Source organism: Mauremys reevesii, linkage group 15 (assembly GCF_016161935.1).
Source record: "Mauremys reevesii isolate NIE-2019 linkage group 15, ASM1616193v1, whole genome shotgun sequence".
In the NCBI taxonomy this organism is placed as follows: domain Eukaryota; kingdom Metazoa; phylum Chordata; order Testudines; family Geoemydidae; genus Mauremys; species Mauremys reevesii.
In genome coordinates, this window is record NC_052637.1 from 18,494,288 (window position 1) to 18,521,952 (window position 27,665).

The 27,665-nt window shown below is 49.1% G+C and overlaps 1 protein-coding gene across 1 annotated transcript; it reads right to left on the bottom strand.

The window, feature by feature from the left end:
• Window positions 1-2,699: 2,699 nt before the first annotated feature.
• Window positions 2,700-27,638, bottom strand: LOC120383249 (zinc finger protein RFP-like). Its single transcript, XM_039501116.1, has 7 exons — window positions 27,069-27,638; window positions 24,057-24,152; window positions 23,182-23,412; window positions 22,851-22,873; window positions 19,953-20,068; window positions 9,977-10,027; window positions 2,700-3,725 (listed from the first exon to the last, which is right to left on the bottom strand). Exons 1-7 carry the CDS (start codon window positions 27,483-27,485, stop codon window positions 3,214-3,216), a joined length of 1,446 nt encoding a protein of 481 aa, XP_039357050.1. The 5' UTR covers window positions 27,486-27,638; the 3' UTR covers window positions 2,700-3,213.
• Window positions 27,639-27,665: the final 27 nt, after the last annotated feature.

Here is a 27,665-nt window from a genome sequence, read left to right on the forward strand (position 1 = left end):
TGTCTAAGCTGAGATAAGGGAACTTTACAGGGTGGACCCCTTCCTGCACTCCCTTCTCCTGTGGGAGAGTTGCCGGATTGAAGCCTGTTTGACAATGTTTTTGTGATATTGAAATTCTTTAGATATGTGAGAGTTGTGTGAGGTTCACACAAAACTGAAAGTGATTCTAATTTTTTTGGGTGGCATTCACAAGGGGGAAATAGCCAAACACATCCAACATTTAGGTGACACAGGCATTCACAAGACACCTACTCAGCTGCTGCCTAACCCCTCAGGCACATACATTCCCTAGGCACCTAAGGTTACACCATTAAAGTGCCCAAGTGCCTAAACTTTGGCAGCTGGGCCTGCACTCAGACACCTGAGTCCTGACATTGCCCAAGCAGCTTGGCACTGAGTATATGCCCAATCCCCAGCAGGATTCATAAACTAGGTGGACTCCTGCCTAACCTGACTTTGGGGCCTGATCCAGCAGATGTGCTCAGATGAGGTGCCACCCTTATATGTCCTTAAAGTGTAGTACTTGCTTAAATATCCTGCTGAACTGGGACCTTGGGATCAGGGACAGTTGAACCCAAGTATCCCAGCTTTCAAGTTTGAAATGTCTTTTTGTTTCCAAGTTTTAGCTAATTAGACTGAAAAGTGCTTGAGGCCAAATAGAAAGGTGTGAGAGAATCCACAGGTTATAGTCAAATTTCCAAAATGTTAGGGTTTGCAAAGAAATTCTGCACCTACACACTCAGCACTCCATGAAAGGACTCCAGCTCCTTCCATGTCCCTGGCCAGCCCTGCCCCTATTTTTTTTTCTTTTTACTGAAACAGACACAAACCGAGAGGTGGAAGATTGTGTCTTGAGAACAACTCCTGCTGACTGAGATAGACAAGCAGATTCTGAAGATCCAGAATGAAAATAAATCACTAAACTCTCTGAAGAGATTTACTCTCTCAGGGAGCTGATCAGGGAGCTAGAGGGGAAGTATCAGAAGCCACTGAGTAAATTCCTGCAGATGAGACTGTGTTAGAAACATCCCAGATCTCAAAACAGGGAGAGGACAGCTTCTGAATTGTAGACACTGGAGTCTAGCAGTCAGAGATCGCAGTGTAGGCATGCCTGAAATGTGAATGACTATTGATCTTTGAAGGGTTACAGACACATAGATATTGGAGATGGAAATACCCCATTCAGCAAGGCCTTTTCCACCACATTAGCAAAATCCTTTACAGGATCTCCATGTGTGTGAGTGTCAGGTGGGACTGAGATTCCTTTACTTCATTTCATCCAGTTTTGCACATCATTGTCTCTTGCCCTCATTTTTCATCCATTTATTTTTCTGTCTCCCCCTAAATCTCCTTTATTCCCTATCACAGATCATTCCAACTTGTGTTCCCAGTTCTCTTCCCTGAGTTTATCCCTTCCCCTTGGACTTCCCCCTTAGTTTTTCCCTTCTCAGGATTGCTTTGTTTTCACTCTTTTCATCAGTTTCCCACCACCATAACCCTTTTCCCAGGCTTCTCTGTTTACTTTTGTTTTACTTCATTATTACCTGGGTTTTTCTTCTCTCCCCAAAATACCATGCAGCCAGCCAATCTTTAGTATCTAAAACTGAAGATTTTATTATGGAAGAAAAGAAAAGAAAAGAAAAGAAGAATGTTATTAAAGAAGTCAGATACATACGTTAGACTTCAGAGTCCATAAATCAGATTCTTAGCAGTGAGTTTGCTGACTATTAATTTTCCTCTGTAACACGTCCACAGCTTGGATGGGTCATTCAGTCCCCAGACTAGTTTTGTTCAACATCTTTATTAATGATCCGGATGATGTGATGGATTACACACAGCAAGTTCACAGACAAAACTAAGCTGGGGGGAGATGTATGTTGGAGGGTGACCTCCTGATGTCACCTCCTGAGATGACCTCCTGAGGTCCCTTCCAACCCTGAGATTCTATGATTCTATGATAGGGTCCAGAGATAAACTGGAAGATTGGGCTAAAAGAAATCTGATGAGGTTCAGCAAGTACAAGTGCAGAGTCCTGCAGTTAGAAAGGAAGAATCCCATGCACCGCTACAGGCTGGGGACCGACTGGCTAAACAGCACTTCTGCAGAAAAGGACCTGGGGATTACAGTGGACGAGAAGCTAGATATGAGTTAGCAGTGTGCCCTTGTACAGCTGATTGCTCTTGATGGGCCTTTGAACAGGCTAGATAGTGCTGATGCAAATCTGTCTAGGGGTGTCACCCAGAAACACAGCACAAGTTTGAAATACAGATATATCACACATTTGTAATTCACAGTACGTTGATGATACAAACATATAAACAAGATTATCACACTTGGCAAATCATAACATTTTCATTGATAAGGCATATCTGGTAAGATTCATTTTAAATTTATAACACTGGTATCAATAATATCATAAAGTGTCACAACATTCCTCCCCGCCCCACCTCCCAGCAGCTCCTCCTCAACATAGCATCCCTTCCCTGGTGACCAGGCTCCCTGCTGGTACAGAGCCTCCAGCTTCTCCCCAAAAATCCCATATCCTAATTAATTAGTTTGGTGTCCCTGCCACCCCCCACTTCTGCCCAGCTGGTAATTAGACCCCCAGATCCCACAGCACTTCTGTCCCTGACCTTCCATCAGTTCTTATCCTGCAGCCTCCACGTCTGGCCCTCAGGGTCCATCTGCTCCTCCAGCTGCTCCAGGGGTTCTTCAACCCCTCCCCCTTCCCATTCCTAGGGCTGCTGGGAGGGAGGGGGCAGGAGTGCCATAGAGATGAGGTATTGGTGGTTGGGGGGAGAGGTGTTCTCCAGGGTCAAAGAGATGAGCCAGGGGGTAGGTAGATGAGAGTCCTCCATGATCACAGACACTAGGATGACTTTGGCTTGAGAAGCCCATTTTTTATTCTCAGTGGGCTGTTCCCACCATGCCTCAGTGCCACTGTCTGACTTCCTGCGCCACAGAGGACAGTGACAAACAGGCTGAAAAATTCATTGGGTCAATGAGATTGGCTTCTCTACCTCAATCTCCCCCTGCTCTCTATGGTCTGACAGGTCAGACACCCCACAGAGGCTCCACGGTCATAGAAACTGCAGGGTAGAAAGTCTGCAGGAAGGCAGGAGACTTCCAGGGTCATAGGAAAAAGGAAGTGTGAGGCTAGAGAGGCTAATTTCACGTTCCCCTGAGTATATCTCCCCCCCTCCCCCTGCCCTCTCAGGTACTAAGTCTGATCTGGGATCCTCCCACCCAGAACCAGGGTCGGATTCTCTCGCCAGGGACCAAGGCCAGTGGGAAGGTGAACAGTGGGCTCTCGTCACCAGCATCGAAAAATGTCACCTGCCCCCTTTCACAGTCTAGACAAACCCGGATCCTCCTGGGGTCCCAGCTCACAGGCAGAGGGGTGCGAGGGGAAGTGAGAGCCTGGAACTGATCCCAGCACCGCTCCACAGCCCAGATTCCCTGCTCAGGGTTAGGGCTGATCCCTCCCTTCCTCTTCACAGACTCTCTGGCCACCCCCACAGCCCAGGATCCCCTATTACCCACCTCCACCCCCCAGCAATGTCTCCCTGAGGTGAATCCCTCACACCCCAACACACAGATCTCAGTGTCAAATCTCTCAGGATTGTTGGGCAGATCCTGTCGTGTGTCTTCCCATCTCACACTTTTCGAATCCTCAGACAGGACGAGTTGGGGATGAGCCGTTTTTGGATCCAGAGTCACATTCACTGGGGAGAGAGAGAATCAGAGCGTTAGGGGCAAAGCTCAGCTTCGGGGGAGGCTGGGACCTTTTCTCACACTCCGCAGCAGCTCTGTTCTTGCTTGGACAGTCCTGGATCTCAGGGAGCTGCCTCTGCCCTAGGCACCTGAGACTGAGCAGAGATGTCACTGCAGTTCCTCAGCATCAGCAATGGGAGCCACTTTTGCATCTTCTTATTTGGCTATCGAGCAGTGGATCCCAACATGGGGTTCGTGAACCCCTGGGGGTTCACAAAATGTTACAGGGGGTTCTCGGGGAAAAAAATCCCTAATGGCAGAGAGAGTTGTCCATAGGGACCCCGGGCAGCCTGGGGCCAGCAGCCCAGAGCATTGGGGACTTCCAAGAGCTAAGCAGATCAAAGCAAGCACACCTATCATACTGAGATTTAAACTTCAAGACTCCTTATGTGAAATAGAAAGGGAGGTGGATATTTTTTGTTGTTTTTAAAATTAAATAGTCTGCCAGTGTTATTTTTAAATTATTATGAAGAACAAGTTAAAGCTTTGTTGTCATGTGCATTGTTTGCCTGGAATGCTCAAGACCTTAAGGTTTGTGTAGGATAGGCAGCAGGTTTAAAACAAATAAAAGGAAGTTCTTCTTCACGCAGCGCACAGTCAACTTATGGAACTCCTTACCTGAGGAGGTTGTGAAGGCTAGGACTATAAGAGTGTTTAAAAGAGAGCTGGATAAATTCATGGTGGTGAAGTCCATAAATGGCTATTAGCCAGGATGGGTAAAGAATGATGTCCCTAGCAGGGGCGGCTCTAGGAATTTGGCCGCCCCAGGCAGTCATGCCTGCGGGAGGTGCACTGGAGCCGCGGGACCAGCGGACTTCCCGCAGGCATAACTGCGGAGGGTTCACTGGTCCCGTGGCTCCAGTGGACCTCCCGCAGCTGCAGAGGGTTCACTGGTCCCGCGGCTCTGGTGGAGCATCCGCAGGCATGCCTGCGGGAGGTCCACCCGAGCCGCGGGACCAGCGAACCCTCCGCAGTCATACCTGCGGGAGGTCCGATGGACGTGCGGCTCTGGTGGACCTCCCACAGGCATGACTGTGGAAGGTCCGCCGGACCTGCCTGCCGCCCTGCTGGCAAAATGCCGCCCCAAGCGTGCACTTGGCGCGCTGGGGTCTGGAGCCGGCCCTGGTCCCTAGCCTCTGTTTGTCAGAGGATGGAGATGGATGGCAGGAGAGAGATCACTTGATCATTGCCTGTTAGATTCACTCCCTCAGGGGCATCTGGCATTGGCCACTGTCGGTAGACAGATACTGGGCTAGATGGACCTTTGGTCTGACCCGGTACGGCCGTTCTTATGTTCATGCTGTTTCACATCTGATACTCCTTGATGTAACATAGGAGCCAGAAGCACCAGTATGGGTGGAGGGTGACAAGGGTCACATGCTGCCCCTACGTTGGCACGCGGGTCCCACCCCTTTTTTTCTGGCAGCCCCTGTGGGCCCCCCCCCACTATTCTGGCAATGACCCCCAGGTCCCGAGGTGTGTGGGGGATTTGCCCCTGCACCCCTTTTTTCTACTGATGCCTCTGATAGGAGCCTTGTCTTTTAACAGGCTTAATCAAAAGTGATACAAGCTACAAAAGTAGATCTTGGAAGAGTGTTGCCATTTTCATAATGTAATAAAAATACTGTAATGATAAATAATAATTAATAGTGTGTAATAAGCATGCCATACAAACAATTTTTAATTTCTAAGATCACTGCTTTTATAATTTATGCTGAGGTGAGGGAGAAAATCCCTGGAAATATCATTTTTAGGAGGGGGTTCACGAGGCTTGATATTTCAGTGAAAGGGGTTCATGGGTTGTTAAAATTTGGGACCCCTGCTGGAGCTCCCTTGTTCTGTAGCTGGGGCTGCTTCATTCCCAGTGGCAGAGACACAGCAAAGAAGGCACAAAAAGCTTTGAATTAGGAGGGTCCAGAGATGCAGGTGCCAGCTTTGAACCCCAAAGGGAAGCTCCCTCCCAAAATTGCATCCTCTACTCCCAGGCCACAGAGCAGAGATGAAGATGCAGCACTGGGGAAGAGTCAATGACTCCAGGCCAGTGAGCAGGAAGTGACATTGAGTGGGGCAGCCCCTTCCCCAAACCAGAGAGAAGGGAGGACTGCAGGTGGCAGCACTAGAGAGACACCATCTCCCCAACCCACAAAGCAGCTCCAGAGCCCAGCCCTGTCCAAAGGAAAGGTAGGATGCTGGAAAAGTGTCGGGGCAGAGTCTCCCGCCAGGTGAAAGGAAGAGGATGTGACAGACATGAGGAGAGAGATCTCTCCACTGATTACCCTGGATTGAATATTGGAAAGGCTTGTCAATGACAATACAAATTCTCAGATCACAATTAAGGGGTTCTGGAGCTGCACAGAGAGAATGCGTCTGGTTACTGGTGTCGGGGAGAGTTGTTTTCGGGGGAATTTTCTGTGAATTGAAGAAAAATCTCCCCCAGGGCTCACTCTTGGTGTGTGATCCCAGAGATCCTACCTTTCCTGCTCTAGCTCAGGTGGCAAAGAGTCTGGAGGGGAAAAGGGTCACAGATATTAGAGCACAGATATCACAGATATTAGAGCACAGATATTACAACACCAGCCCGGGGAGCTGCTTCTCTGCCCTGAGTGCCTGAGCCCAAGCAGAGATGCCCTGGCAGTTCCTCCCCCTGGCTGCTGGGAGCTGCTATGGGGCTGCAGAAACTGCCTATCTCCCCATTTCCCAGCTGCATCTCCCTGCTGGGGCTGCTTCCCTGAGGGTTAGAGAGGAAGGTCTGAACCTGAAGTTGCAGGGAGGGGAGTGGGAGGAGGGAGGCAACAGAGATAAACCCAGAGGTAGGTGTACACTGAGCCCATTCTCCCTGGCCTGGGAGAAGAGAAGGGGGTGGGGCATTGGGGAAGAACCACTGAAGACCAGAGAGTAGTAACCAGGAGGTGGCATTGGGAGGAGTAGCCCCTTCCCCAGCTCAGAGAGAAGGGAGGAGGTGGCAGCATCAGAGGGGGACTGTATCTCTAACACAGGAAGAAGGAACCAGCTCAAATGGGAGATCTCAGCCCAGCCAGCTGAAGAGAAAGGTGGAATGCTGGTGAGGAGCAATGGGAGACAGCCCCTCACATGGGGGAATGCAGAGGAATGTGGCAACCCTCTCCAGGGCTGGATGAACTTTTTGTGGACCCAGCGCCAAACATATTTATGGGTTCCCATTGGGGAAATAGGACATGTGATGGGGAGCAGTCTGCAGAGCGAGGGGCCGGTTGGGGGCAATGCAGCACAGTGGGAGCGGCCCCACTCAGCCCAGCACAAGGGCACTGTTTACAAACCCACAACTGCTAGACACACACTGGCCCACCCAGCCCTGCGCTGCCAGCATGCCCCTTCCACAGTGCCCCCCTGCCCAGTGCCCTGCCCTGATGCCCAGCACCCCCTCACCCAGACACCTTCTCCACAGATCCCTATGCCCAGTGCCCCAGGACCTGCTATGCCCAGCACCCCTTGCCCAGAGACTCCTCCCGCCAACCTCCCACCACAACTGCACAGCACCCTGCACACCATACCTGCTATCCAGATGCCCCACCCACAGATCCCCTAGAATCATAGAATATCAGGGCAGGAAGGGACCTCAGGAGGTCATTTGGTCCAACCCCCTGCTCAAAGCAGGACCAATTCCCAACTAAATCGTCCCAGCCAGGGCTTTATCAAGCTTGACCTTAAAAACTGCTAAGGAAGGAGATTCCACCTCCTCCCTAGGTAACCCATTCCAGTGCTTTACCACCCTCCTAGTGAAAAAGTTTTTCCTAATATCCAACCTAAACCTCCCCCACTGCAACTTGAGACCATTACTCCTTGTTCTGTCATTTCCTACCACTGAGAACAGTCTAGATCCATCCTCTTTGGAACCCCCTTTCAGGTAGTTGAAAGCAGCTATCAAATCCCCCCTCATTCTTCTCTTCTGCAGACTAAATAATCCCAGTTCTCTCAGCCTCTCCTCATAAATCATGTGCTTCAGCCTCCTAATCATTTTTGTTGCCCTCCACTGGACTCTTTCCAGTTTTTCCACATCCTTCTTGTAGTGTGGGGCCCATAAGTAGACACAGTACTCTGGGGAGGGATAGCTCAGTGGCTTGAGCATTGGCCTATTAAACCCAGCGTTGTGAGTTTAATCCTTGAGGATGCCATTTAGGGAGCTGGGGCAAAAATCTGTTATGGGATTGGTCCTGCTTTGAGTAGTGGGCTGGAGTAGATGACCTCCTGAGGTCTCTTCCAACCCTGATATTCTATGATGAATCCTCACCCTCACATCCCTCAGTCTGCTGGCAATGCTCCCTACTGTCCAGCTCCCTCATCACAGCTGTACAGTGCCCCATATTCCTGATCAGATTCTGTGCATAATATTTTAAAATTCTGCAATTTTTTTTTACAATAAATAAATGTGGAAGCTCCACCATGGCAGCGGGGAGCACAGGCCACTGGCTGCATGGAGGTGAGAGAATCCCCGGCAGCCTCCCCCACTTCCCGGGACAGGGACTTGGCGGTGAGGCTGCACCTGACCCTGACACAGCACAAGGGCCATGCCTGCCACAGAAACACCCTGGGACCCTGCCCCTTTTGCGCCAGGCACACCAGATGTGGACAGGGACACTCAGCCTGACAGCAGGATCCAAGTGCAGAGGGGCTCAGTGTGCGGGATCCAGATGGGGGTAAGAGGGTTCTGTGTGGGGCAGTCTGGGTGCAGGCAGCTCAGTGGGGGATCTGGATTCACAGAGTGGTTCCAGGTGCAGGGGCAATGGGAGTCTGCAGGGGGGACCAAGTGAAAGTGGTTGGAGCGCAGTGGGGGTGGAGGGTCTGGGTGCAGCGGGGGTGGGGATCTAGTTGTAGGTGGTTGGCACTCATTGGGGTGGTACAGATGCAGGGGAGGTGGGGCTTGTCAGCGTGAGGGTTTGATGGGCCTGCTTAACAGGGGAGCCCCAGCTGCTGCCAAGCGGATCTGCATGCTGGGCCCTCACTTCCTCCCTCCCCTTCTCTTCCCCATCCCATGCCCCTTTCCCACTGCTCCATCTCCTCCCCATCCCACCCCTTCCTTCCCCACTGCCTCTTTCCCTCTGCCCCCTTCTCTTCCCCATCCCATGCCCCTTCCCCACTGCTCCATCTCCTCTCCATCCCACCCCATTCCCTTCCTTCCCCACTGCCTCTTTCCCCCTGCCCCTGCTTTCCCCATCCCCTTCTCTTCCCCATCCACCACTCCATCTCCTCCCCATCCCACCCCATTCCCTTCCTTCCCCACTGCCTCTTTCCCCCTGCCCCTGCTTTCCCCATCCCCTTCTCTTCCCCATCCCATGCCCCTTCCCCACTGCTCCATCCCCTCCCCAGGCTTGGGGGCCAGGGGGAAACTGCACCCCAGCATGAGCCGGCGGAGCGGGCTGGGGCCAGGTCGCTCCACTTTATGCCACCCAGTGATTGCAGGGTGGGCCCGACCCCGTACTCATGGGGTGGCGAGAAGTAGAGTGACCCGGCCCCAACCCACTCCGCTTGGCTCCCGAACTTTTGGGGAGGGAGGAACTTCCCGCCAGCATGAGCTGGCGGAGCCGGCTGGGGCTGGGTCACTCCACCTCCCGCCGCCCAGTGAGTGCAGAGCGGGCCTGCCCCCTGCCTGCTGCAGTCCTCAGGAGGTTACTCAGGGGAAGAAGTGGAGCAGGGGCAGGGCTGGGGCAGACCAGGGGTGGGAAAAGGTGGGGCGGGGGAGGAGCAGGGGCAGGGGCAGCTTTCCTGGCGGGCTCAGCTGGCCAGGGGATCGGGATGGCTGGGGCCCCTTCTGACTCTGGGCCTGGCACCATGGCACCATGGTAAACCTGGTACTGACATCTCATCTGAATATTTCAAAGGCACATGGACATGTATGGAAATGCCAGGGTGAGCATTAATCATGTTCATTGGTCAGTGAGAGTGTTTCTTTTCATCGATGGGTGCATGGACTCAGTGCAAATGTTGCTGCCAAGATTGTTTGTGTGACTTCATCTTGGGATCTCCTCGGTATTTCATGCTTGTGTTTTTAATGTTTAGGGTTGTGTGTCATGGTCAGTGCTGGTTTGGTTTGTGCCTTTAGCTATTTGTTTATAAAACCGTTCTCATAATATTTTTTCTTTTAAATTAAAGTTCAGTAAGTTTAGCTACAAGTTCATGTTTTCACAGGATTTTTCTCTTCATTGAATGGTAATCTCCAAAATCTCACCTGGTCCCAGGGATTTCCCTCTTCTTGTCTCTACTTCAGAGGGCAGCACATCTGGAGAGGGAAAGGATAAAAGAGATGAGATTTCATGTTGTCATAGTTATAGCGACATCCCCTCTCTTAACTGTCATATCTCTGTTTTAATTATCAAAGAGAAACAGTTTCAGACAGAGACACCCCCAGATCTGTCTTTAAAAAGCTAATCTGAAACATTCTATTTTCTTTTTCATTCAGCCATCTCAAATCAACAGAACCAATATCCAATTAAGTTCTGTCTGTTACAGCTCCATTTTGTTTCTTAAAGCTGTCCCCTTACTCCATTTTGTTCTTGTTCTCCTCTGTGGCCGCCCCTCCCTGGCTGTTAAGTTGTTTACCAGGGCCTCTGCCCTTCTCAAAGGGAGGGCCCCCTAAGTTGTTTAACAAAAGCCATTGCCCTTCTCAAAGGGATGGCCACTTATGCTAAGTGGGACCACTGCCCTGTTCAAAGGGTTAGTCCTGTTATCACCTTGTTAAAACCTGGGCTTGGTGTAGGGTAGGCTCTGTCCAGAGCTGCAAGACCATTTGTGTTTTTAAGATCCTGGGCATGAGTCATACCTCTGGGCTCAGGACTAGTCCAAACATGCCTCTGTGGCTACCTGCAGTTTTTCCCTGCTTGCTCTCCTCCCTGTGAGAAGGGGAACCAATCAGAGTTACTGGCGGGAAGCTGCCAGGGTTTGCCTTTATAAACAGACATTTTTTGAACAGACTTCAGAAAGGTTCTTGCATTGCTGCCTGGTCTGATCAGCCAGGGGTTCTGGGGGTCCTTTCTCCGCTCTCGTTTTATTTTTGAGCGTACCCCCATTTTTGACCCCCCCCCCCCACGAAGAACGAATTGCTGCCTGAGAGATCTCCTGCCACTAGAAATAAGTTTGTGCTGCTGCTAAGTTCTGCTCCTGTGGGCTTTGCCTTGGACTGTTTTCAGCTCTATCCACTGCTGCAGTCACCGCCCCTTTTGGAGCTGTGTCCTGGACACACGCCACTCAGCCCTCTGGAACTATCCTTAGCATAAGGTGCACCCATTAAGTTAAGTTTAGCATTATACTTTGTAAGTTAGGCTTAGAGAATTGTTGCATTGTGTTTTAATTTGTGTAGTCTTGGTTAAGTTAGCTCATAGATAAGATTTTGCTGTGTTCTGTATAATTGTAATTGTCTGTCTTCCCACTGCAAACACCCCCCCCCCCAGCTTCTCTGTGTCTTTCTACCTTGTTACACTCTCTCTGCTGCTTAAGCTTGCAACCTGTTTGCTCTGTCTCACTACGTTTAAATCTCTAGCATAAAACCCCATTGGTTACTTTCTTCCTTTCTGGTACCCCTCACATTCTACATTTACACCACTGTGACACATTTTTACCTGGAATTGTTTGTTATTTAACACATTTTATCCATAACTGTTAGTTGGTTATATGCTGCTGTGACACACCTTTATACATAGAAATCACTAGCTACCTGTTACATTTATACCTCAGTGTTAACTGCTTACCCACTGTATTGTATCCTACTGTATTGTACCCCACTATTGAAACCCCCTTACTGTTCACCAAAAAAGAAACCCCTGCCCAATTGTCTACCTTAACAACCCATACCCCTCACTATTGAATTTTCCCTGTTTTGTATTTTCTTAATAAAGTTTATTTTGCACCCCACCTGTGTGGTAATTGTTCCCCAAGATCCCATATACCTGCTGGCAGGGACATGGCGTCACGAACAGGATCTTGGGGTAACAATTACTGCCATCCCTGTCCCTGGAAAGAGGCCAAGACCTCTGGGACAGAGGAAGACCAGACCAACCACCTACAATACCACTTGCTGCAAAGTAAACAGCAGCCTGAGGCCCTAGAATGGGTCTGTACTATTGGCAATGGCCAGAGCTCCAGGGTGTATACCACCCACCTGGGGCTCACTGATGTGGGGTGCCTCCTAACCTGCCACCCCACATTCAGGGCCAGCCCTGCTGATTCCAGCCTCCGGCCAGTCTGCACTAAGGCAGGAGAGCCAGCCGCAGATTCAGATCCCACCCGCCTCTGGAGAGAGGTGGGAAGGGTCATGAAAGCCTGCGGGGGGGCCCCATCTAAGCTCACCCCTGAACCTCGAATTTTGCAGGGGTCCCCCACCCACCAGATATTAACAGAACTGGTGCAAAAGCTGGATGAAATTCGAAAGCCCAAGAAACTGTGGCATGACATATATAAGCCCCAAAAGGTAGCCACAGTTACCTATGAGATCCTGGCTCAGGCCCTTGACAAACTAACTGTTTTCCATGGGGCCCTAATGACCTCGGCCAAGGAGGCCACTAGCCAGCCTAGCCAGGAGGGACCACCACTGACCCCAAGCCTGCCCAGTCCCAATAAATTCCCTGAAAAACCACCCCCATATACCCGCCCAGAGGCCTCATCTCCCCTCAAGAAAACCCCACTATACCCAGCCCTACCTTCAGCCCCTCTAGAAGCCCAAGCCCATGAACCTGCACCCACTGTCACCTCTGGTGAAGCCCTACCAGTATCCATCAGTCGTATAAAGATTGATGACCAGGGCAACACCACACAGGTGACAGAACTCCGGCCCCGCTCCAAAGCAGAGATGAAGGAGTTCATCTCAGACACCGCTAGGGGGGCCAATGAGCCACCACTACTGTGGCTAGGCCGCCTGGCTCTGGAAAATGGACAGGAGTTAGTGGATAGGGAAGTATCAGAGGGGTAGCCGTGTTAGTCTGGATCTGTAAAAGCAACAAAGAATCCTGTGGCACCTTATAGACTAACAGACGTTCTGCAGCATGAGCTTTCGTGGGTGAATACCCACTTCTTGCATCTGAAGAAGTGGGTATTCACCCACGAAAGCTCATGCTGCAGAACGTCTGTTAGTCTATAAGGTGCCACAGGATTCTTTGTTCCTGGATAGGGAAGAGGGCCTAGTATTAGCCAGGACCAGTAGCTGGTCCAGGGGTCTCTCAGGGAGCCTGGTGATATCTAACACTGCATGGCCCCTGACTGCCCCAGCCCTGGCCTTCCTCCATTTACAGCACTCCCTTCAAGGGATCCAAGTCCCCAGAGGAAGTGTCAAGGATATCCCTTCCCTGAGATGTGCCATCGCAGGGGGGTCCATCATGCTGTGGTCCCCTACCCAACACCCTCTCGGACTTACTCAGGCCCAGATTAACCAGGTCAATGCTTTCAGGCATGTTATTGACCCCACCGAGATACCCATAGCCGAAGCTGCCATTGACTTAGCCATGGATAGCAGTACCACCCCTGACACTGGGGCAGTTCTGTGGCTAAGGGGGTATGCTAGGCGCCCCATTGGGCGACTCTATGAAGCCCTCGAGAAAATAAGATGGCCCTCAGCCCAAGCTCTACCCATCAGTCCACCCCCACCGCACGCCAGTCCACCCCCACCACATACCAGTTCACAACCCAGGTCCCAGTACTCACAGCATTCATTTACAGAACGCAAAATTTTTGGGTTCTTATTGTACAAGGGCCTCACTAAGGAGGTTGTACGTAAGCTCAATAGTGAGCAGCAAAGAGCCTTGGCCATAGCTCTGGGATGGGAAGAGCGCCCAGAACCTTCCCAGCCAAAAAACGAATAACGGCCGGGTGCTTGGCGGCGGCCAGCACCCGGCCAGGGGACCCCCGTCCCTATTATCCGCTAGTTTTTGACAAGGGTCTTGTCATCCCCTTTTTGCTGGACACGGGGGCACAGGTATCCATTGTACCCCCTCACGTCCCTCACACTCCCACAGGACACACCATTTACGTGCAAGGCCTCAATAGCACAGAGCCCCGCTCAGAGGTAAAGGTACATGCACACATAAACCACACACCAATAACATTTCGGGCCCTAGTGGGACCCATGCCCCTCCTTGGGGTTCAGGAGCTACGGCGTTTTAAACTGGCCAAAGCTGTGCTCGATGCACTACCAGTCACCCTATCGGGTGCCAGTGCCCCCCACGAGCCTGAACTGCTCAACCCCACACCCTGGAAATACAGACCCATACCCACAGCCCCAGAAGGTCAACCACACATTGCCCAGCTCATTGAGACCCTGCTTAAAGATAATAAGATTCGGCGGGTGTCAGCGAGCAAATACTTGTCCAGTGCATGGGGAATCCCAAAACCACACAAGACCAATGAGTATAGAATGGTTATAGATTATCGCGCTGCTAACAAACACACACGGTCAGTAGCATTCGCTGCCAAATGGGATATCCCCACTATAGAACGCATCCTACTGGATGACACTAACCAATGGGCCTGTACAATAGACCTAAAAGATATGTTTTATCAAATCCCCCTCTATGACCCCAAGGGACTGTTAAACTTCGCTTACCAGGGAGCCCAGTATCAATGGCAAGCATGTCCCCAAGGGTACAAAAACTCACCTGCCTGTGCCAGCGAGGCCCTAACCCGCACGTTAGAAAAGGTACCATCCCTCCCCAACGTCCATGTCGTCTACTATGTGGATGACATTCTCATAACTGGTCCCACACCGACTGAAGTACAAAAGGTCACTGAACAGGTCCAGGACGCTTTATCCACCGATGGGTGGAACCTCAGTTTGTCTAAAAGTGTCCTCACTGCTACTTCTACCTTTCAGTTTTTAGGTTTTACTGTAGAGAAGGGACAGCTACGCCACTTAACTTACCACCCACTCACCAATTCTTTCCCCCTGGGGGTAGCTCCCCCCAGACGTGAAGTACAGCATGTGTTAGGTGTAATTAACTATCACAGACAGTTCCTCCCTGCTGCTTTGTTGCCACAACTATCTGTTTTACAGCGATATGCCAGGAACGTTAAAACCCCTTGGACACCAGAAGCCGAGCAGGCGGTGTCTTCCCTGGCTGCCTGGTTGGGCTCTGGGCCCACCTTGGCTCGGTGGAATCCCACCAATCCTATTGAGATTACCCTCACTGTGTCCTCAGACCATGTGGCTGCAACTGTGTCCCAAGAGAACCTTCCTGTCCACAATCTGGCTCGGAAGCTGTCAGGACCCGAATATCGTTATGGGCCTGTGGGCATTGCCATGCTTGCTGTCCAGTGTGCTCTCCCATGGGGTAAATCTGCCACAGGCACCCTAAGGGGGCCTCATGTGGAGCTTCTCCCATACCTCACCTTCACCCCGGCCCCCCAGTTCCAGGGAGCCCCTGCTACTTGGGAGCGACTTGTTTCCTCCTCCACCACAGCTCCCACTGAGCCGGGGGCTATTGGCCAACTAAGTGCCTATGCCCCTTGGATTGTATCTGATGGGGGCACATCGCCTTCTCCCCGAGCAGAAATGCTGTGTGCTACCTGTAATACCCTCAAAGTTAAACTCTTAGATTTTTGCAGCTCAGCTCAGAAGGCCGAAGCAGAAGGCGTCCTGTTGTCAGCCTCTCACATTGTGGCAGCCCGCCCGAAAACACGTGTGGTCCTGGGAGTGGACTCAAGCTACTGCGTGTCCATCCTGGTGGGAGAAGGACGGCCCACCGCTCATGAAGAAATATGGGCACAGGTTACTCAACTGGCAGCACAGTCCAAGCTGCCATGGTTTGTTACCCATTGTCCTTCACACAGGTCTGACAGTAACCCTCTTCATTCCAGCCTGGATCTACAACTCCGAGAATATAAATGTAACACATCCCAGGTTAACATTATCTCTTGCAGCGATCCCTTCATCACCTGGCTCCATAAAGAGTGGGGGCACCTGCCTGCCCGTGCCCTACATCAGCTGTTGACTGACCGAGGGAGACGAACATCGAGTGTGTCTAGGCAGCAGTGCACCCAAGCTGTCCAAGGGTGTCTGAGCTGCCAACAGGCACGAGTCACTAACAAGCCTGTCTATGCTCATGGTGCTTATAGCCCTGAGCACTTTAGCCCGGGTAAAACCTGGCAGATGGACCTCATTGGCCCCCTCCCGGGGGCAAAACAGTATCTAATGTGTTCTCCCCTCAGGCGATCTACTGCACCAGCTGTTTCTGTAGCCCTTCTCCAGGTAATTGCTGCCTGGGGGGCACCCGAAGAGATCCAGACCAATGGAGGGCCACCGTTCACCAGTAGAGCTATAGACCAGACGGTGTCCCAGTGGGGGGAATCAGTCGCCATGATTGCCGCCCCGCCTCGAGAAAACCCCCTGGTTGCCTGGTTGAGAGCCTACGCCCTACAGGAGGTCCTCATCGGGAACCTGTCAGATGTCCCCCCATCACACGATTGCGTTGCCTGTACAAGACCAGAGGCCTCAGAGGGAGGGTCCCCCTTCCTCTGGGAGTTCCTCCCCCTCACGAACCTGACTCCACAGCATCCAGCTTCAGCCGGCAACGACACAGACTGGGTTCATCGGCCTCTGTTCACGTGCCACACCACCAGTGACGCACTCACTATCCTAGCCAGCTACGCCAAGCAGAACCGTCTTCTGATCCAGACCAACCTACAGAAGGACTTTTGTGTTGCCTTAGAGGACCCTGATCCTCGCTTTAAGGGACAATGTTGCCTGCACCTTCAGCCTGGGTGGAACTACATCTCAGCCGTGGCTGACCAACTGTCCTCCTTCGCCATGCAGATTCGTAAGGAGCGTAAGCAGTGGGATCCTGGGCCCAGTCCATTGAGCAGTGGCTTATTACTGTTGTGTTTATTCTTATAGTCCTTTTTGTTGGGGATGGCAGTGGTCAAGCAGCTAATTCGTAAGGTTGTGTCAGCCCTGCCTTTGCAGGTGAGGTATTCCTCCATCCCCTTGGACAGCAGCAAACCACCACCTCCATACTACGAAGATGACGACTTGTAAAACACCTATTTTTTTTTCTCTTTTACCTTTTTTTTGGTCTTTGCATGGGACATCCCCCTCACAGCCCATTCGGGTCGGCCAGGGGGGCATGTCTGTTACAGCTCCATTTTGTTTCTTAAAGCTGTCCCCTTACTCCATTTTGTTCTTGTTCTCCTCTGTGGCCGCCCCTCCCTGGCTGTTAAGTTGTTTACCAGGGCCTCTGCCCTTCTCAAAGGGAGGGCCCCCTAAGTTGTTTAACAAAAGCCATTGCCCTTCTCAAAGGGATGGCCACTTATGCTAAGTGGGACCACTGCCCTGTTCAAAGGGTTAGTCCTGTTATCACCTTGTTAAAACCTGGGCTTGGTGTAGGGTAGGCTCTGTCCAGAGCTGCAAGACCATTTGTGTTTTTAAGATCCTGGGCATGAGTCATACCTCTGGGCTCAGGACTAGTCCAAACATGCCTCTGTGGCTACCTGCAGTTTTTCCCTGCTTGCTCTCCTCCCTGTGAGAAGGGGAACCAATCAGAGTTACTGGCGGGAAGCTGCCAGGGTTTGCCTTTATAAACAGACATTTTTTGAACAGACTTCAGAAAGGTTCTTGCATTGCTGCCTGGTCTGATCAGCCAGGGGTTCTGGGGGTCCTTTCTCCGCTCTCGTTTTATTTTTGAGCGTACCCCCGTTTTTGACCCCCCCCCCCACGAAGAACGAATTGCTGCCTGAGAGATCTCCTGATTATCAAGACTGTACCAAGCCTTCTGATGTTCTTGCTGCTTCTGCCTCTGTTGCTGCCTTGGGGGATGGTAAGAATCCCTCTGTGAAACTTTCTGTACTTTTATTTTATTATTTTAGCTGCTGGCTCTGTCTCCCCAGCACACAGACTCAAGCTAAACCTTGGTCTGTGTCTTAAAACCTCTCTTACACCCTGCCCCCTATCCTGGCTGCTGGCTCTGTCTCTCCAGCACACAGACTCAAGCTAAACCTTGGTCTGTGTTTTAAAACCTCTCTCTTAAACTCTGTGGCACTCTGCCACTAGAAATAAGTTTGTGCTGCTGCTAAGTTCTGCTCCTGTGGGCTTTGCCTTGGACTGTTTTCAGCTCTATCCACTGCTGCAGTCACCCCCCCCCCCTTTTGGAGCTGTGTCCTGGACACACGCCACTCAGCCCTCTGGAACTATCCTTAGCATAAGATGCACCCATTAAGTTAAGTTTAGCATTATACTTTGTAAGTTAGGCTTAGAGAATTGTTGCATTGTGTTTTAATTTGTGTAGTCTTGGTTACGGTCGCTCATAGATCAGCTTTTGCTGTGTTCTGTATCATTGGAATTGTCTGTCTTCCCACTGCAAACACCCCCCCCCCAGCTTCTCTGTGTCTTTCTCCCGTGTTACACTCTCTCTGCTGCTTAAGCTTGCAACCTGTTTGCTCTGTCTCACTACGTTTAAATCTCTAGCATAAAACCCCATTGGTTACTTTCTTCCTTTCTGGTACCCCTCACATTCTACATTTACACCACTGTGACACATTTTTACCTGGAATTGTTTGTTATTTAACACATTTTATCCATAACTGTTAGTTGGTTATATGCTGCTGTGACACACCTTTATACATAGAAATCACTAGCTACCTGTTACATTTATAACTCAGTGTTAACTGCTTACCCACTGTATTGTATCCTACTGTGTTGTACCCCACTATTGAAACCCCCTTACTGTTCACCAAAAAAGAAACCCCTGCCCAATTGTCTACCTTAACAACCCATACCCCTCACTATTGAATTTTCCCTGTTTTGTATTTTCTTAATAAAGTTTATTTTGCACCCCACCTGTGTGGTAATTGTTCCCCAAGATCCCATATACCTGCTGGCAGGGACAAGTTCAAGGCCACCCAAGGAGATATGATGTGGAAGACAGATTTCCTGTTCCCTCATCCTCCAGACCCCAGTTGGTTTGTCTCATTCTCCTTTTGCATTTTGTCATAAATTAGACAGATCTTCCAAAAGTTTTAGCATGAATGTAAGTTTACACACTTTGGCCTGTTTGAGATCTGGAATACTGAGACTTTTCAAGGCCCTAATCCTGCATTGTAAGCTTTTTGTGTCTATTTACTCAGTATCTGTACAGAGCTCAGCAAAGTGGGGCTCTCGTTCTTCATAGACTGAAATACAAACAACAAAATTATTTACAGGTGTGGAAATTGAGGCAGGGAGAGGATTGGCTCAATGGGCCTGATTCACCCCTGCAGTGGTAAAGAGACAGAAGGGAAGCAATTTGTGGGTCTCCTATTCTTGGTTTCAGGGGCTAGCGCAGACCTTGGGATAGGCTATAGAAGTCCTGAGGTCTAGCTACAGTTGCTCCTCTGTTTCACTGGCCCTTATATGGATTTGACAGGAGCAGAATATCAGAGGCACATATTTACCCTGGCCACACCCCTCTCTCCCTACTCCACACCTCTCTCCTCTGCCCTGCCCTCAACAACTCCACTTTCCTCGCTCTCCCAGGAACACTCCTCCTGCCTGTGTAACCCACACCTGCTTGGTGTAGTGCTCTGTCTCCCTCTAGTGGCACCTAGACCATCTAGAGATTGGTGAATCTGCTACATTCATGTGGCTTTTAGCTCATCCAATAGAGGCTCATACACTCAACTTGAGAAATCCCAGGTTTGATCCCGACGACCAGGGTCTGTCAACATTATACCTGCAGCTGCTGTGATGTAGGCACAAGAGGCTCCTGTGCCGGAGGGATTCTCCAAGGTGTGCACCTTCCCTACAGTCCCTTTGGCCCGCACAACCTGCCAGAGCACAATGACAGACTGGGTCCACATTTCAAAAGTGCCTTTAATTTAGGGTCTACATTTTGGGTGCCGATCTTTAGGCACTTAGAGTCTGGTTCTCAATGACATTGGGCACCTGCAGATCGTACTGACTGCAGCTGCAGCTGTGGATGCTAAACAGCACTGGAGCAAATGCCCTGAAGTTCTGTAGTTGGGAGAGAGAAACTGAGGCCCTACATTTTGCTGTATTTTTACATTAATGATTGTACCAAAGCTAATAGAGCGAATCAGTGTGAGAAATCCTCATGCCTGGGCTTCTGCAACGACATCTAAATAGTTTGTCTACTTTCCACTTTTTATTACATAGATATATAACCTAATTATGATCAAAGAGTCAGAGCTCAATGATACACCCTCATTTCCCCTCCTAGATCCCTTCTTGGTACCTTTGAATTTCCTCAGAGTCTCCATTACAGCAATATTTTTCTGGGCAAAATCATTTATTCTCTTTTCCAGCTCAGGAGAAATCTCCACTGGCTGCTGGAACTTCCCCTTCTCACACCTGGAGAGAGAGAGAATTTCACATTATTACATTTCATTTACTAACTCACTATAATTCCTTGCTACGGGAAGTTGCTGCTCTAAGGGTATGTCTACACTACGGGATTATTCCGATTTTACATAAACTGTTTTTTTAAAACAGATTGTATAAAGTCGAGTGCATGTGGCCACACTTAGCACATCATTTCAGCAGTGTGCATCCATGTACCAAGGCTAGCGTCGATTTCCGGAGCGTGCACTGTGGGTAGCTATCCCATAGCTATCCCATAGTTCCCGCAGTCTCCCCCGCCCACTGGAATTCTGGGTTGAGATCCCAATGCAAAAACAATGTCGCGGGTGATTCTGCGTAAATGTCGTCACTCAATCCTTCCTCCATGACAGCAACAGCAGACAATCATTTCCCACCCTTTTCCCCTGGATTGCCCTGGCAGACGCCATAGCATGGCAACCATGCAGCCCGTTTAGCCTTTTGTCACTGTCACCGTATGTGTACTGGATGCTGCTGACAGATGCGGTACTGCAGTGCTACACAGCAGCATTCATTTGCCTTTGCAAGGTAGCAGAGACGGTTACCAGCTATAGCACTGTCTGCAATTGCAAATTGGCAATGATGTTTATCAGTCCTTTTGCACCATTTGCAATTGGAAATTGGCAATGATGGTTATCAGTCCTTTTGTACCATCTGCTCCTGTCATGGGTGCTCCTGGCTGGCCTCGCTGAGGTTGGCCGGGGGTGCATGGACAAAAATGGGAATGACTCCCCAGGTCATTCCCTTCTTTATGTTTTGTCTAAAAATAGAGTCAGTCCTGCCTAGAATATGGGGCAAGTGTACTAGAGAACCAGAGAGCACAGCTGCTCCATGTCAGAGCCCCAGAGATCCTGCAGAAATTATGATGCCATTCTAGGGGGTGCCCCTGCAACAACCCCACCCATTGCTTCCCTCCTTCCCCAACTCTTCTGGGCTACCGTGGCAGTGTCCCCCCCATTTGTGTGATGAAGTAATAAAGAATGCAGGAATAAGAAACACTGACTTTTTAGTGAGATAAAATGATGGGGAGGCAGTGTCCTGCTGCTATGATAGTCCAGGCAGTACAGATTCTTCATTAGACATAAAAGGGAGGGGCTGATGGAGCTCATCCCCCAGTTGCTATGATGAGGACAGTTTTCAATCCTTTGGCACCGTCTGCCGAGAATGACCAGGAGTCATTCTCATTTTTGCCCAGGCACCCCCGGCCGACCTCACTGTGGCCGGCCAGGAGCACTCACGGGATGATGAGGACGGTTTTCCACCATTTTGTACCATCTGCCTTCAGGAAAGGAAGGGGAGGGGATGCTGCTGTTCAGCGCCACAGCACCATGTCTACCAGCAGCATGCAGTAGGCATACGGTGACATTGAAAAAACATTGAGAAATGATTTTTTCCCCTTTTCTTTCATGGCGGAGAGGGGGGGTAAATTGACGACATATACCCTGAACCACCCGGGAGAATGTTTTTGACCCTTCAGGCATTGGGAGCTCAGCCAAGAATGCAAATGCTTTTCGGAGACTGCAGGGACTGTGGGATAGCTGGAGTCCTCAGTCCCCCCTCCCTCCATGAGCATCCATTTCATTCTTTGGCTTTCCGTTACTCTTGTCACTCAGCACTGTGTTGAGTCCCTGCTGTGGCCTCTGCATTTTTTCAAATGCTTTGGCATTTCGTCTTCTGGAACGGAGCTCTGATAGAACAGATTTGTCTACCCATAAAGCGATCAGATCCAGTATCTCCCGTACAGCCTGTGCTGATCAGCGTTTCATGCTGGGCAAACAGGAAATGAAATTCAAAAGTTAGCGGGGCTTTTCCTGTCTACCTGGCCAGTGCATCGAGTTCAGATGGCTTTCCAGAGCAGTCACAATGGTGCACGGTGGGATACTGCCCGGAGGCCAATACTGTCGAATTGCGGCCACACTAACCCTAATCCAACATGGCAATACCGATTTCAGCGCTACTCCCCTTGTCGGGGAGGAGTACAGAAATCGGTTTTAAGAACCCTTTATATCGATATAAAGGGCTTTGTTGTGTGGACGGGTGCAGGGTTAAATCAGTTTAACGCTGCTAAATTCGGTATAAAAGCGTAGTGTAGACAAGGCCTAAGATGCCTGGAATTAAAATTCCTCCACTTCCCCCAGCCTCAGAGCAGGTGCAGAACAGGCCATGGCAGTACAACATTCCCCGCAAAGGCCCCATTCATATTCTTCAACTCTGGCCTGAAGAGAGCAGATCTGAGGATAAAAGAGGAATCAAGTTTTGATGGCCAGTTCTCTCCTTGGTCTCCATGCACTAATACTGGTATGTTTCCATCTCTCTTGTGTGCATAGTGTTATGGGACCTTTCTTCAGGAACTAGACTGAGACCTCAGTTCCTCCCAAACCAGCTCATTCCACACAGGTCTCCAAAGAGTCCTCAGGTGGTAAAGAGACTATTGATCACTGCTAACCGGTGCATGATTTTACCCAGTGCCCTGGGGTGAAAGAACCATATTCCATCCCCAGAATCCTGAGGCAGCCTGTCCCCCAATGATGTAGCATCTCTAGAAAATATTTCAGATACATTTTTCCCACAGAATAGATCATTCTAGAGGCTTGTATAACAGGATTTGAACCTCAGGATTAAAGTCATCAGAGAGATTTGTATCCAAATGTGACCCTGCACCACACATTTTGCTGTAGAGCCCTGGGGAGATGTGGTGTCCAAGCCCTTTCCCAACATCGTAAAGCACAAGGGGGAGTGATTGAGAATCACATACCTGCTCAAGGTGCTTTTGAAATCCTAGAGGGGAGAGAGACAGAAAAACAATCTCAGTACCACCTGCCACATTCTGGGGAAGCCAGAGAAGGGATTTTGCAAATATGGGAAAAGAGGCAGTGCCCTGGCCTCAGGGCCATGCACTGGCTGAGCTAATGTCACCTCTAACATAAATGAGTCTGTAACTCTTCAAAGAGCAACAATAATTCACATTTCAGGAATGCACACACTGAGTTACACTGTAATCTCTGACAGCTGGACTCCTGTGCCCATGATTCAGGAGCTGTCCTGTCCCTTTGCATGTATCTGGGATTTTTCTAACTCAGTCTCACCTGCAGGAATTCACTTGCTGGCTTCTGACACTTCCCCTCCAGCTCACTTATCAGCTCACTGAGATGGGAAATCTGCTCAGAGAATTTAGTGATATTTTCATTCTGTATCTTCCCAATCTCCTTGTCCAGCTTCTCCAGCTGGGCCAGCAGGAGTCGCTCTTGTTCCTCCAGGAACTGCCGCAGTTGGTGAAATTCAGACACAATCTTCTGCCTCTCGGTTTGCGTCTGTATCTGTTTAAAAAGAAAAGGAAAAAGCGGCAAGGGACATAGTCTAGGATACTTTCACAGAGTGCTGAGTATGCAGGAGAGTTTTTTTTTTTCAAACTCTAAAACATCTGATACTTGACTGTTTCCTGGGGTTTCTAGGGAGACTATTTTCTAACACTTTCCTATTTTGCCCTGACATCTCTTAATGGGATGTTTCCATGACATGGTCAGAACACTGTGTTATCAGAGGCCTGTGCCTATCGTGATCTAGAGCAGCAGAAGGCAGAACTCAGCACTCCATTGACAGATATGTTAGGGAGAAAAAAGAATTAAACAATGTGAGAAATGACTGCAGACTTGGGCAGACAACTCTGCATGACACATGTTCACCTTGAGGGGAGTTTTGTGAAAGCCACAAGGGCTAGAAATTAACTCATCAACTGGGATGGGAGCTTAGATTCTGCAGAATATGATGTTGTCCTGCTCAAGAGAGAGGGTTTCTCAGGCCCTGTCTATGTATGTGTGCGCACAGACATGAATCAAACACAGCGATCTGTGATCATGAAGAAACAGAAAGAAGCCCACATTCCCTGAGGCCACAGAGGAATCTGTCTCCAAACAGAGCTCCTACTGCAAGTCCCTGCATGTTAATAACAAAGGACACCTACCAAATACTCCTGGAATTTCTCCTCTCCAGTCACTTTAAATCCCAGGAGCTTTTCTCTCTCTTTCCTTAATGTCTTCAAATGGGCCTGGATCTTTTCCTGAAGAAACAGAAATGATATGTCTGTTTATATTTTGAGGGCTGAGAGTGTTTGCAGAGGGGTGGGTTGAGTTGTTTTTCCACCAGAGACGCTGTAGGTGACTGTTGGCCCTACTAGGTATGTGACAGCAGGAACAACAAGGAAATGAAACTAATTGAGACTGAGAGTGTTTTATATTCAGTCTTTGGAATTATTTGTCCTCTTTTCCCCTTGAGTTAAACCAGCAGGAAACTGGAGTCACATGGTGGTGAATCAATAAACCCATTTTTGAGATGGTTTAATTTACAAAGTGGTAAAAAATCCCAGAAGGCATCAGGGCTAGAAATATGGGCTGGGATTCTCAAAGGAGCCCAACTTCCATTGAACTTCAGCCCTGAACTTCTGGGGATGGCACTGGTTGGACAGAGCTGGTCTAAGCACTAGGACAAACTGCATTAGTCATGCTGATTTGTGTTAGAAATAGTTGGGGTTTGACAAAGTGCGGTCCTAAACACTCTCATTTGTAATGCCTTCTGGGTAGCTAGCCTACAAAGCAAAGTGCCCAGAAGCAGTGGATTTTGGGAGGTTCCAAAAGGCTTCATGGTGGGACTAATGGAAAACCTTGATTGGTCTTCTCACAAATACAATAAAACAGCTCAGACTGACACAGGTCAGCACCACCTAGTCGTCAGTTCTGCTGAAATTCAGTCTAATTTCAATGGTATTTGGCATGGACCTACGCTATCTGGAGCCCTTTTGTGTATGGACTCAAGGTCCAGGCAGTATTTAACTCAGTGAACCCCACTAATGTAGGCTGGCACCAAGGTTTAACCACTCAGGGAATAGGAATTCAGAATCCCAGTGGGAAACCTCAGTATCCTGATGAACTTGGGACCTTTCTCAAGGGTTCTTTTCTGGCCTTTCTTAATTACAGCCTAGTGGTTAGGGCACTGGTCTGGGACTTAGGAGATGTGGGGTATCTTCCTGGGTCTGCTGCTGGGTGACCCTGGGCTGCCCATCTCTGTGCTTCTGTTTCCCCTTCCCACTCTTTATCTGTCTTGTCTATTTAGTCTGAAAACTCCTCAGGGAAACCTGCACTGTGTTTTGTGATGCCTGATCTTTTTTGAGCTCTATAGTGGATACTGTGATGCAAATAATATTAACAATAATAAATATTGTGATACTGTGACAATGAGCCTACGAGGGTTAAACAGCCAGCAAGGTAAATGACCCAAATTCAGCCTTTAAAGAGATACAGAAATTGTAATCAGGGCCATTTCTTGTGGATAGTTATCAAAGCCATGTTAGCAGACCAGAATGTTTGAAATGCAAGTCTGTATTGTTAGAGAATTAGAAGTAAATACTAACTATATTTGTCTGTGCTTACCGTTAGCTGTTAGAAGCTTCACAATATGATTTTTATTAGCTGGTGGATACGAAACTTCTTTTCCTGTCTATTACTATGATCTATTGAGTCAGAGATCAAAGGGATGGGACCTCGGGGTGGAGTGCAAGCGGGACCATGGCCCAAGCATCTGCTTTCCCAAAGGCAGCAGATCAGCAGCTGTTTGGGGAGGCTTAGCCTCCTTTGGCCTATTATACCCACCGCCCATGCATTTAGATGAAAATTGGGTGTAATAACATCATTGTCTTTATTTCTCTTTAAAGTTTGTAGCAAACTATCTTTGAATAGTTAATAGCCTTACGCTAATCAATGCAACTAATTACCTGTGCATACATAGGAAATGGGAGGTTTTACATCAAAGGACAATGCACATCACTTATTCTTCACCCAAGGAATCCCTGCTGGGTTAACTGCTATCAAGAGGCTATGGTAGCCTGCCAGAGATCTATAAAAGACTCTAATGCCACAATCCTTTCATCTCTAGTCTGCTTGGACTTTACCATGGGAAGTTTTGAGTTGCAAGACTGGGCTACAGCTACAGCCTGGATTACCCTGGAAGAATGTAAACGCTCTACCGTGATTGCCTATTGAACTATAACCTTTGGAACTGATTCTGAAAGAACTTTTTATAAGTCAACAGCTCACCACCTCTACTATGAAACTGACCTAGGAACATCTGCATGTATAATGATCTTTAATCACAACACTCTGTCTTTTTTCTTTTTCAATTAATCTTAGATTGGTTAATAAGAATTGGCTATAAGCATGTATTTGGGTAAGATCTGAAATATTCATTGACCTGGTGGGTGATGTGTCTGATCCCTTGGGATTGGTAGAAGTTTCTTATATGATGAATAAAATCTTCAGTGATCCTCATCATATTTGACTTGGGTGTCTGGGTGGGAGCCCAAGGCTGGATTGCTTTAAGGGAACTGTATTTTTGGCTTCTGGGTAACCAGTAAGATATTGTAGAAGCTGTTTTGTTGCTGGATTGGTAAATCTAATTATTAGAAATAACCACTAGTTTTGAGGATCGTCTGCCCCATTCTTTGCAGTTTGCCCTGATTAAGCAATCTCAATGAGGTCCCCCCAGCAACCACGGTCACAGATACAAATCAGTAATAACAACAACAGCTTGTAACATCCCATTCTCCACTCTGAAGGCAACTCTCTCACATAGATTGCAGCTCATGTGATTTAAACCTCACTGGTCATTTAACAGTTCCAGTTGGGCTGTAAGATTCCTTATCTCACCAGTGGGAACTGGTTTCAAAATTGCTTCAAAGCTTCCCAGAGAAATGTTTCCCACATCTGTGATCTTTAATGCCTTTGTTTTTGCCTCTTTTGCCACCATGCCCTGTACATTTTTTTCAAATAATTTTTCATACACTGAAGGTTTTACAGAGCTGAATGATGCAGTTACCTCAATAGCTGTGATAGAGAAAAATTTAATGTGACCTCCAAGTTGTGATGAAATTAACCAGTAATTAAAATTCTATTAGAATTAATTAGACTGGACAGTGATTCCCTACCTTGTACTCCTGGGCAGCCTCGTCTATGGGAACCACAGTGTGAGCTTTGTGCGTCCGGGATCTGTCACACACCAAACAGATGGGGGTTTGATCCTCTTCACAGAACAGTTTGAGCGGCTCCTGGTGTTCCACACACACTCTCTCCCCTCCTGCATCCTTCATTACCTGTAAATTCAGTTGTTTGACTATTTTTAGGACATTTGCCAACTGCCTGTTTGGCTTGAGGTTTCTCTGTTGCACAGTTTCTCTGCACTGGGGGCAGGAGGCGGCTGTACCGGATCCCTCCCAGCACTGGGCGATGCAGGCTCGACAGAAATTGTGTCCGCAGTCTATAATCACTGGGTCTTTAAAATCCTCCGGACAGATGGGACAAGTAGCTTCATACTGGAGAATTCCCATGGGGTTCTCTGAAGCCATGGCTCCCTCTTGACAGTGTAACAGGGTTAGTTTCACTTTTATGAACTCAGAAATATGCCCCGCCTGCAACAATAACTGGGTGTTTCCCTTCCTGGAACTGACTCATGCTGTTTGCTGAGCTGGAAAGAGCCAGTTATTGACGTTCCAGCCTTCGAGGCTTTTATGAAAAATGTACCAATA